Source organism: Tamandua tetradactyla, chromosome 20, assembly GCF_023851605.1.
Source record: "Tamandua tetradactyla isolate mTamTet1 chromosome 20, mTamTet1.pri, whole genome shotgun sequence".
NCBI lineage: Eukaryota > Metazoa > Chordata > Mammalia > Pilosa > Myrmecophagidae > Tamandua > Tamandua tetradactyla.
This window is the reverse complement of record NC_135346.1, coordinates 49,707,123-49,719,633: the sequence shown is the minus strand read 5'-3', so window position 1 is coordinate 49,719,633 and position 12,511 is coordinate 49,707,123. Positions and strand designations below refer to the sequence as shown.

General features: G+C 34.9%; 1 protein-coding gene across 1 annotated transcript in view; it reads right to left on the bottom strand.

Moving 5' to 3' along the window:
• The window catches only part of RARS1 (arginyl-tRNA synthetase 1), a 30,457-nt gene extending 18,222 nt beyond the window's left edge, over positions 1 to 12,235 (bottom strand). The window contains exons 1-8 of the mRNA XM_077137603.1: positions 12,144 to 12,235; positions 11,165 to 11,299; positions 7,102 to 7,290; positions 5,046 to 5,154; positions 4,402 to 4,502; positions 3,857 to 3,978; positions 2,755 to 2,875; positions 485 to 614 (exon numbers count right to left, since the gene is read on the bottom strand). Of these exons, the coding sequence (XP_076993718.1) occupies positions 485 to 614; positions 2,755 to 2,875; positions 3,857 to 3,978; positions 4,402 to 4,502; positions 5,046 to 5,154; positions 7,102 to 7,290; positions 11,165 to 11,299; positions 12,144 to 12,188 (952 nt within the window). The 5' untranslated portion in view covers positions 12,189 to 12,235. The remainder of the gene's footprint in view (positions 1 to 484; positions 615 to 2,754; positions 2,876 to 3,856; positions 3,979 to 4,401; positions 4,503 to 5,045; positions 5,155 to 7,101; positions 7,291 to 11,164; positions 11,300 to 12,143) is intronic.
• Positions 12,236 to 12,511: the final 276 nt, after the last annotated feature.

The following is a 12,511-nucleotide window of genomic DNA, read 5'->3' as shown; positions in this document are numbered from 1 at the left end:
AGTAGTTTTATTAGTAAATTAGTTTTAAAACTTGAAATTTTCTCAAAATTGTAAATAAATTTGGAGAACTAGGGAACCTGATAGGATACTTTATACAAACATTCTAGTATACCCTGTTGTGTGTTTCTTTTCATTCTGATCCTACATGTTTCTGGATGTATCTATTCTTAAGTGCTTTATTGACATGTTGCTACTTTAATTGAGTTGTGTTCAAACTCTCTTTTCCATTCTTTCTAATTAATAGAAAGAATAATAACTTTCTAATTCATTTTTACAGAAAGCCAGATCTTCCATTTACCTGTCTTATTAAACTTTCTTACTAGCTGTTCTATTAAGTTTTAGAAAACATTTTATTTTAATAAAAAATCTAATTCCCAGTCTTCAGAGGTTTAAAAATGCCACTCAAGGTCAATCCTAAGTAAAGACTCAATGAAGCCATATGAACTGTATTTGCTGGATAAATGAACAAAGCCCTGAAACTCACCTTGGCGGGAGACATCACAGATGAGGTTCCAGGCTTTTATGATGTCTGGATTTTTGCTCTGGAGCAGAACTACACACTGATATGCTCGCCTCTTAAAATCCTCCTCAGTATCAAATCTCTTCTTGGATTCCTGTTTGAAGAAAAGGAAGAGTTGTAAAAAAGACGCAACTCTGTATTTCTAGAGGTTTCAAGGCATGATGAAGAACTATTCATTTCTTTAAAAAAAAAAAAAAGGAAAAAAATAGTGTAAATTTAGAACACCAGAGTAAGTGTCAATAGTAGTCAAGAACATTGTTACAAATCCAAAGAACCACATTATTGCCTCTGAAACCATTTTTTGAAAACTTCACCACTGTCCTCCCTCTACGTTTCTGAGTCACAAAAGCCTACTTCACATGATGCATTTGTATTCAAGAGGGTATTAAAGAATAATTAACAGGTTGGGCTGAATTTTCTTCATATTTGGATGCAGTTCTGGGTGAGTACTTTATTACTTTTAATTTAAAAAGAAGATTGCCTGGGATTAAGTGGTTGTGAAAACCCTGTGTCTGATGCTACTTTTATCTATGATATTGACAGATGAGTGAAAAGTATAGATTAAAATTAAATAATAGGGGGAACAAATGTTAAAATAAATTAAGTAGACTGAAATACTAGTGAACAATGAAAGCGAGTGGTAAGGGGTATAGGAAAAAAACAGGGGGAACAAAGGTTAAAAATCTATTGAGTAGATGGAAATAGTAGTGGTCAATGAGAGCAAGGGGTAAAGGGTATGGTATGTGTGAGTTTTTTCTTCTTTCTTTTTATTTCTTTCTGGAGTGATGCAAATGTTCTAAAAAATGATCACGGTGATGAATATACGACTATGTGATGATACTGGGAGCCACTGATACATGGCATGTTTGTATGTTAAGAATGTTCATGTTTGTTTGTTGTTTTGGTTTGATAATACAAAATAAATTAAATAGAAAAAAGAATATTGCCTTTATTGAATCTATTTTGAAAGCAATGTTTACTATAAAATAATAAAATTACTTTTAATCCCACTAGTTCAAACTAATCAATAACATTCTGGTGTATATATGCAGATATTTCTTTGCAAATAAACACATACGTTTTAACAAAAATGGGAAATATGTGGCTTTTCTTTACCCTAGTTTTTAAACTTAGCAATGTATTATAAATGTTTTTTGTATTAACAGATCTGCCTCATTGCATTCAATGCACAGAATTCCAATGGATGGCCACAATGTTATTTATTTTACAAATCGCACATCAGTGAATATTTAGCTTTTAATTTTTCATTAGAAAATACTTACCCAAAGACAAAAAACAAAAACAACATAAACGCAATCTCCTTAGCAAAAATTTACTCTAATACAGTAATAATATTCTTGGGAAATTGTTTATCATAAGGAAATAATTTTTAAGACAGGGAAAAAAATTCCTACATGTACAAAGTTGCTTACCGAATTAATAAGAGCCGCGCAAAATTGTAAAAACAATTCAATAGGGAATTAATGTAAATTTTGGTATGCCAATCCAACAAAAACACTATGCAGTTATACTATACATATAATATAAAACGTGAAAAAGTTTACAAACATTAAATATTAAATAAACAGAATATAAAACTACTATAATCACAAGTGATGCATATGAATATGTAAGTGTATTTGCATGGGTAAGTCCAGGAGTCAACGAAAGCTGACAAAGTGGGTGATTTAAAATTATCGACTAAGTATAAATGTCTTAAAAAAACTGTTTTATATACACTTAATTTCAAGACATGCAAAAATGAGAATAGTATCAAACTTTTTTAAAATACTATTTTAGTTAACTCCCTGAACTCACCTAATAGGTAATGTGGTAAAATTCAATTTTTAATATACACTAAGACATACTAGAGGGTGGAAGGAGGAATTGTTGTTTCTACATATACAACTCAATGCAATGAACTTGTAAATAAAAAAGAATTTGGTTTTTCAAAAAGGTGAACTCAATGAAATGTCTTTTATTTTCATCCATGTGATGCTAGATCATTATGGCTAGGCCACTGTGAGTAAAGTTTATATTCTTATTAAGTAATCTGAGTTCAAGAGAGTGTGAATTACAAGAGTAGGACATAGGTGAAACAACTGCCTTCAGAAGTTTAGCAAGTTTTCTTTAACTTCCTAGTAGCTTTGAAATACGATTTTGAGCTCCCTAAAGAAAAGGAATAATTATGATGAATGGTAAACATATAAATAGAACAATAAATGATAACAAACCTTATAAAAGGCCTGAAGATCCCCAATAGGAGGTGAAACAGTTAGATAATCTGGAAATTTATCTTGCAAATGAGCAATGAGCATACCAAATTGAGTCCCCCAATCTCCTACGTGATTTAACCTAATATTAGAGAACATACATTTAAAAAAAGATAAACATGAAGAAAAAAAGATAACATGTTTAAATTAAATTAGAGGAATTATAGTCCATTAAAAATTACTACCATTTAATTGTTTGTATGTAAAACAGTAATAATTAGTTTACTTGGTTGTTTACCCAACGAGCCTGGAAGCTCTATGAGAGGAGAGAACAACATCTGTTATACTCAGCATTTTATACACTAATAGAGGCTGCACATAGCAGGCATTCAGGATTGGCTGAATGAAGTTCTCATCAACAGACTGTGATCTATTTATTGTACTGCTAATTGGGACAATGACAATGGAGCCAATATTGATCATTACTACAATTATATGAAAATTTAACTTTTCAATCAATAATCTTAGTGTAATTTAGATCAGTGCTTTCCAAATTCAATGGACAAAATTCTTGATAATATTTCAATCCAACTCCTTCTCATCCCTTTTTGCTTTTACTTAATATCAAACTACCAGATCACCTTTCAACTAGATTATTATGATAGCCTCCTAATACAGCCTTTCCTCTTTGCCTAACTTCTTAACAGTAGCCAGAGTAATTTTCAATTAGTTTAATTGAGAATTTTCAATGGCTTTCCATTATAAGTAGAATAAAATTCCAATTTCTTAACATGGGTTAAAAGGCCCATCATATCTGCTTCTTGCCTGACTCTCCCCCATAAGAATATAAATCCCTGGTATATAGTAGGCTTTCATTATATGTTTGCGGAATGAACGGAAAAGCTTTTTCCTTGGTTTCACCTCCAGAAAGTATGCACCACTAACAGTCAAAGACTCTCTTTTTTTTTTTTACATGGGCAGGCACCAGGAATCAAACCTGGGTCTACAGCATGGCAGGCGAGAACTCTGCCTGCTAAGTCACTGTGACCTGCCCAAAGATTCTTTCTTAAATAAGACATTTCATTTCCCATAGAAATCTCCAAACAAAAGTACTAGTACATACCTTAGCACATCATACCCTGCAAATTCAAAGAGGCGGCACATGCTCTCTCCTATGATGGTTGACCTAAGGTGTCCTACATGCATCTCTTTAGCTATATTGGGAGAGGAAAAGTCAACTACAACCTGGGATAAACAATAAAGAAATGTTTTAAAAAGGAAGATAAAATTTTTACTCTGATAACATAGCCATATTCATTAATAATATATTTAATAATAAACTATAAGACTTGCAAATTAGCTTGTGTTGTCATTCAATTATATTGGTTTTCTGAAGATTTTATTTGTTTACTATTAACTGAAAAAGAAACTAATTTATAAAAGTTATCTATCCTCTACATCAGCAGCATATCATCAGTATCAATTGGCAACTTCAAATACTTTGTGGAATGAGGTGGAAAAAAAAATCACATAACAAACAGGGCTCAGGAAAAAAGTAACATTTTAATAATTAAATATCAATATAAAAGAATTACAGGCATTCCTAGTTTTATGACTTTCCATACAGTTCTAAGGTATTAAGAATCCAATAGAAGATTGTGTATGTACCTTTTTATTCTCTCCAAGAGCAGGTAGTTGAACTCCATTGACCAGGAGATTGGTCAGTTGTCCTGATACAAAATCCTTTCTTAAGTGGACATTAATAAAACCTAGTGGACAGTAGAAGAGAAAAAAAATTAGATATACTCCTATCTTGAATGGCTGCTTATAACCAAGGACTTTCTCAATTTCACTTATACTGGCTCTAGAGTGCTGATTTAGCTCTGGCAAAATTCTTCAGGGTTCTGGAGCCCTGACTTGAACCCTCTTGTAAGCTCCCTATCTATGCATCTATTTCAAACTTACACCACCCTCTTCACTCTCAGGAAATGGTTTGTTCATCTCTTAAGAGAAATTAGAAGGCCTCTTTGCCATGGACTTATCGGCCATTATCTATTCTCTTTGGCTATTGAAAACATGGAATTATAGGAAGGCAAAGTAATTAACCCCAAATCAGGTAGCTAAATGCTGGCTGAATCTAGGCTAAAATCTGTTTCCTGACTCACAGTCCAAAGTGTTTTCACCATTCTGTTCAGGATACAACTTGTAAGCCAACATTTGTATTTAATGTTTTTCTACTTTTTAAAAATTTTTACTTCAAAAAAGGACCCAGCATTAATATGACGACTTAAGAAGGGTAACTTATATCATACCAGGACCAGCAATTTCAACTTTTTCAATACATTCATTGTCTGGAAGGTGTTTGGTAATGTTTTCGGCAATTTCTCTTGGATTAACTTTCTGTTCCTTGGTTTTGAGCATCTATAACACAAAACAAAATAAATAAAAATTTCAGTAAACTACTCAGAAATGCATAACTAACAAAGCATGAGATGATTTTTACATAAGCATTATCAAAATGCAGAAGCAGAGTTCAACAACTTCATCAACAAACAGGTAGTGCCAGGAGTAATACAAAAGTACCAAAACAATGTGCTCTCCATTTCAAAATAAGTTTGTAGCACATACCCCTACAACTTTTTATTTTATGAAGACATAAAAAAATCTATAATCATGAAGCTCTGTTGCAATATAATTTGTTTTTGTAATGTTTAAATCATGAAACCTTGTTACATTCAGGTTTGAGTAATAAAAAGCACCATTATAATACTTAATCCCAACATCAAAATTATTCAGGGAAAAATCTGGACTCTTTAGATTAACACTTTCCTATTCAACAAAGGAGGGTAAATAAAAAGACCCAAGCCAGAAGCAATTGCCCAGACATATTAGACAACGTAGTTATTAAAAACAAGGAAGTCAGAAATCAGCACGTTTTTGGGGTGGGAAATAATAAAAGGAAATACTTTCTGTTTGAAAATGTGACAAAACGAGCTGAAAAAGATAATTGGCATGACTATGCAACTTTTTACTTACCATTTGTTAGCAGAATTAAGATGTTCCCATTTAAGTATTATGTGAACTATAAATGTATCTTGTCATCATGCAGTGAAAATTTTTTTTTTTTGCATGGGCAGGCACTGGAAATCCAACCTGGGTCTCTGGTATGGCAGGCAAGAACTCTGCCTGCTGAACCACTGTGGCCCGCCCTATTGTCTTTTTAACATAACTGATTTATGCAGAATTAATTCTGGCAGTATATGAGTCACAGATAGAAAGAATTGTAAATTATCTAAATTTTGTGTTACATTTTTGGTGTTTATCACTTAATGAATTTCTATTATATTGAATAAATAATTTACTTGACCAGTCATTGCACTAAATAGTTGCTTTCTTATATTTCATCACCTTGATGTTAGAGTTTAACATTTCATAAAATGTTTTTGTGCATGGCCTTTAACAAATGTTTAGTCAATTTTTTTACAAGGCAGGATATTATTAACATTTTACATTGAAATACTGACATTTTAAACTTCATGGAGTCATTAGGTCATATTATTTTATAATTAGTAAATATTTCAGAGTCAATATTTTACCTTTTCTGAGTAGAAGCAACTTAGTATCATTGTAGTACATTCTTCATGCTATTTGTGAAATTAATACTAGAGTGTTAAGCATACAAATAGATTCAGAAAATAAAATTGGCATGCTAAAAAAAAAACCAAGGAAATCTTCACAGAAAATATGCAAGCCCTACCTCAAAGACACCAAAGCTGTGTCAAATTTTGATGGAGATGCTATTCGGCATATGGCTACCTTTTAATCTTTCAACTTCCAACATTCACACAGCAATCTTGGACACAATAGAAAGCAAGTACCTAAACTTAGTAAATGGTTTTAATAGCAACTACTGCACCCAAATTGCTAAAAAATATCTGGTTCTATTGTAAAGAAAGTGGCTGTAGGTTTTAAGTAAAAAATCTGTAGCAGCAGAAGAGTTAGATGATCATATAAGAGAGTCACACACTTCTACAGGAATACCTAGAAACTATACGCTTAATTTAAAAAACAAAAAAAAGAAGGGAACATATACCTTTGAGTAATAGAGCAAACTCAGACCACCTCAAATCAGCTCTAGTTATATGAATCACTCTATTATACTGAGAATATATGTGAAATTTTACTGAAAATTCAAATTTGTTCTTGTTTTTATTGAAAACATACATCCCTTTACCTCAAGTTTTTCAGAACTATGGAAAATGTCATTTTCATCAAGGATACAATAATTTGTTATTATTTATGCAAACAGCAATGATAATGATGATAAAATCAAATCACCAAGAGTAATTCATAATTATACATCATCACCTGAGAAATACCCATGGCACTGTTACACTGATAGTCTCCGAACTTGGGCTGTTGACTTGGTGTGACTATCAGAGGAGGATTTTCCAAATCTGGATATGCAGTCTTAATGGCACAACCAAAGACCTCCTGTAGGCGGCTATTGATGTTAATCATATTTTTGGTTGGTTTATTCCTTTCTGCTTGAAGACTCTGTAAGAAAAGAATGAAAAGTATGCAAATTTCAATGAAGCGCTCATCAGTGTACAAAACTTTCCCAAATATCTTGACAAACCTTCTGATGTCTTGAGAAGAATTAAAAGATAATATGCACTCTAGTGCAATGCTCTCACGTATGGGACAGATTGAGACAGTTAATAGACAGGTCCATTCCATAGCTTCCAAGACAAAAGGGGGTAATGTCTTAGTTCTACATTCATTTTATCAGAAAAGAAAATAGGAAGTGGGGAGTAAAAAGGGCTAACTGAATCTTCTTCTCAGGTGTTCTTCCAAATCTCTGAGAAAATAATAGTATGTGCTTAGTCCTAAATGGCTTCACTCAAATGTTGGTAGTGGAAAATCAAATGACAAAAGCATAATTTAAAAACAGGTTCTCTCCATCAAAATGGTCACTTCTTCAAGACATTAAATGAAGGGGAGCAAAGAAGGAGGTATCACTACATCAGAAAAACAGATAGTTTTGACTTACTGTTTGATAATCTCATGTTGGACTTTTCCTACCTCCCATTTTTCATTTTCTTTGAAGTGGAATATAGTTATTTAAAACAGGTTTGTAATTATCTCAATTACTGCACTTATCATACCATCTCAAAATTTTTTCTTCACCTTTAAACTAGATGCAGAGAAAATGTCTTTTTCATGACTTTACTCCTGGCACCTAGCAAAGCACCTGCTATAGAGCAGTTTATCAAGAAATGATGACTGCCATAATTACATGGAATCTTGAACACGGTGTGAGATTTTGTTGATTTGTATGGGTTAGTGTGATGCCCCGATACATCCCAGAGCAATTTGGGCAGAGAATTAAAAAATATTTGCAAAGTCCCCTTGGGCGACTAGGGAGAGAGAATGGAATATTAAACCTTCCTATCTGGGGAATTCCTGATATTCTTGCAAGCAGAGGGAAAAAATTTAATAGGCTGAGTCCTTGATCTTGGGTCTCACCCCTATGAAACTTATTCCTGCAAAGAACATACTGAACCTATTTATAATTATGCCTAAGAGTCACTCCTAGAGAGCCTCTTCTGTTGCTCAGGTATGGCCTCTCTAAGCCAACCTGGCAGGTGAACTCACTGCCCTCCCTACTATGAGGGACATGACTCCCAAGGGTGTAAACCTTCCTAGCAATGTGTGATGAGCTGGGACCCGGCATCATGGGTATGAGAAAGCTTTCTGGACCAAAAGGGGAAGACAGAAATGAGACAAAATAAAGTTTCAGTGGCTGAGCAATTTCAAACAGAGTCAAGAGGTTATCCTGGAGGTTATTACTATATATTATATATATTCCTTTTTAGTTTGCAGTGCACTGGAGTAGCTAGAGGGAAATACCTGAAACTGTTAAATTGTATTCCAGTAGCCTTGATTCTTGAAGATGATTATATAACCATATAGTTTTTACATGTATTAGTGAAAACTCTGTGTCTGATGTTCCCTTTACACAGGATATGGACAGAGGAGTTAAAAGATAAGACAAAAATATATTAATATGAGAGGGCTAAGGGCAAAAAAAAAATTGGGGCAGATTGCAATACTAGTGGTCGATAAGTAGGAGGCATAAGAGGTATGGGATGTATAGATTTTTCCTTATTATTTTTTTTCTGGAGTGATGCAAATGTTCTAAAAATGATCATGGTGATGAATACACAACTACGTGATCATATTGTGAGCCACGGATTGTATACTTCGGATGGACTATATGTGTGAAAGATATCTCAACGTCAAAATATTAACAAAAAAAAGAAAAGGGGAGCACATGTCTTTAATGGAATAAAAATGAAAATGCTGCTTACAACTTAATCACAATTTTTGTTAATCAGAATGTCAATGAAGTGCATTAATAACAACAATGAAGGCTAATATTTGTGTTGAGAACTGAGTCAAATGCTTTATATGTATTATCGTACTTCATCTATACAACAAAATTCAGTTTGTTACTATTATCACCATTTCCAAGTGACCTAGAGATTAAGAAACTTGCTTAAGAGCACAGAGACTTAGTGGCAAAGCCAGGATTCAGACGCACCTCTGAAATGGAGTTTACAAGTTCTATGCTTACTCTTCATTCCTCTCTACTGTATGAAATTTTTAAAAATCTGATTTTTCCTAAGTTTTCCTAAGTAAAATCAGTCAATAATTGACTCCTTTTTGTAATACACTCAAAAAAGGGGAAGATATGCATTCCGCAAGCTAAACATTTCCAATAGCAGATACTAAAGTTATTTAGATATGATCCTTGGCTCCAAAGTCTACTACAATAATCTTAACCCTTCTATTTCTAAAGGGCAATGGCACATGTATGTATGCATATATGTATGTTCACACACATGCCTTTGAAATCCACTGTACTTGATTTTTGCACCATGCAATTTAATATTTGATTATAATCAATTTAAGACTTGTTCTGTACCTGTTTCACATGTGCAAGTCTTTTTTCCTCAAAAAAAATCCCACTAAGTTCTATGAAGTTAAGGAATATGATATATGATATGAACATCTCTGCTTAACTTGATATAAAGATTCCTGAGAAACCTCACATTATATAAAAAATTACATTCTAAAAATAATGTAGACAACCATCCAATAAGTGCTGTTCATAAGGCAGAAAACATGATCAAAGTGAGCCAAGGAAAGAAGATAGAGTGAGTGGGCATCATACACAGTACTGCATCCCTATGTGACTTGCTGGTTTGGGTTATGTTTGAGAACCCGGTGTCAGCAGCTGTTACTCAGAAGAGCAAAATATTTGTAAAACAACCAAATGTACCTTCCACATTACACTGACAGCATTCCCCTATAGAAATGTATAGAATAGGCTGTACTTCCTTTTGTATTTTTTCCTTCATAGCCTCTAGCATGTATTAAACATTTAATAATACCTGTTGAATTGAAATAAATATGAGAATAAATGCAGAATGAACAAAGTGATCAGAAAGGTGAGATTCCTTTGGGAAACGTCTATGGAAAAGGCACTTTGCGACTTTAAAGCACTCAAAGACAAAACTATTTCAAGCAGAGCAGATCACAAATTATTAATTAAAGAGACTTCATGTGGGTGTGGCGGACAGAGTCTAGGATGAGTAGGATGGGATCAGTTTTGGGACTAGAGGCAATGCCAGCACAGCCCAGCTGAAAGTAGTGAACAAAGGAGAACCATTTTGGGAATGAGGTCCTACTCTAGGATGTAGAAAGGCAAATATCTATTGTAAAAATCTGAAAGGCAAGCCAAATAACTAAAACTGTAACTGAAGCAAGTTCATTTTTTGACAAAACTGTGATACACACCATTAGATTATGAAGTCATTTAGTAATAAATATAGCACGAGTTTCATGGAAAAAAATGTCTGAAATATTAAAAGAAAAAGAAACATGATATTGTAAAATAGAAAAATAAAATTGTAAAACAACCAACTCTGGGTAGAGAAGGAATGTGGATGTACACTTAAATATTTCCTTTATGACAGAGGCAATGATTTAGCAATCAAAAATGCCTTTTTAAAAAGGCAAAGGTATAAGCTGGTACAAGAAACGCTCCAACCCTATCTGAATCCTACTTTAAAACATTTTCAATTCATTAATTATACCATTTGATAAGCCTAAAATGTTTAACAGGCCAACGATTTAGTATGATGAAACATTTCAAAGGGTCCTGAAAGGATGTTAAACAGGATAACATCAACTTTTCCATTATTTGCACTAACTCAGTCATAACTTGACTAATGCAGGGAAAAGGATAGGGTTTCTTTCTTCCTTGCTCAAATTCTGTAGGATGTATTTTCAGAATCTTCAATGACAATGTTTTAAACAATTATACTATCCACACAATGAAACGAGAACCCAGAGTACTCACCTTTCGAAGAATATTCAGTCGATACTTTAATTTTAAATTCTCTTCACGCAATTGCTCCAAATTTGGAGAAGCTTCTAAACAGCCACAGTTTTTCAACTGATCGATCTCAGCAGTGAGAAACTTAATTTCTTTTTCCTGTAAAAGAGGCACCTTCATCACTCCAGGCGTTGACATCCATAGTATGATAAACTGTACCATAAACTATACTTTCTTGTTTATTTTCTCCAACATGGCATAACAAAGGTTATGGGACTGATGGACTTTCTCTTTCACAAGTTGTAATTGTTCCTCTGCTGAGGAAATGCTGACATCAGCATATTATCCTCGATGAGAAAAAATAAGATATGTGTGTTGGGGGAGAGGAATAGGAGTGTTAGGCATATAATGGGATAAGCCTCATATCCCTAATTTCTTTCCTGGGCTCAATAAATCACTGATATAGGTAGAATAATAGTTAAGTTTAAGGGTGACCAATCTGCTTTTATTCCCAAATATTTTGTCAATTCATAAGGAAATAAGGTTTCCAATTTAACTGTAAAACTTGGGGGATAGTTCTTAGCTGAAATCTCCGAAAGTTTACCATGAAGTAACTACAGCCAAAAAAGGTTGCCATTAATGAGCACCCATTACTGAAGAGTGCAAGGCTGTGGAAAGGGACTTGTACTGAACGTGCCACGCTCCAGTTCACCGGAGACGCTGGCTTGGGCAGGACTGAGAGGACGGGACCCGACACTCCGCCACAAGGCCTTGGGATGACAGGTACTTTACCCTCCCGCCTCTCCCCTCTTCAAGAGAATAAGAAACAGAACCGTGGAGGCAACGTGTCTCTGAGCAGCAGGCCGGGGCTCGGGATCCCGCCGTCCGTTTCTGAAGGGGTAAAGGGCGGTCCCCACCGTCTTTGGGCAGAGGCCTGGATGCTCCTCGGGCAGAGTCCTGGTCCCTCCCCTTCCCCGCCTTTTTCCCGGTCTCACAGACAGACCTGCTGCAGCAGCCGCGCGGAGCACTCAAACACCAGGCCGTCCATCCTCCCGTCAGCACTTCCCACACCAAGTGGACGGAAGCGGAAATGGTTACCTCGCCGGAAGCGGAAATCCTTTCCGGCGGCCGCCGTTTCGGGTTAGATTCGAAGTAGTCACCTCTGCTGTCCCCTGCCGGGGTCTCTGCTCACTGCGAGGAGAACACGCGGACGAATCTGCCGGGACCCGTGCCTGTAGCCCTGGGTTGGATTCCAAGGTTGGGGTGAGGTAGAGGAACTGGGAAGAGTTGGAGCCCAGGGGCTTGGACTGACTTGGAGAGAAGCACTTCCCTACAGCCTGTCTCTGGAGGGCTTCAGTTTGCCCTTTTGAG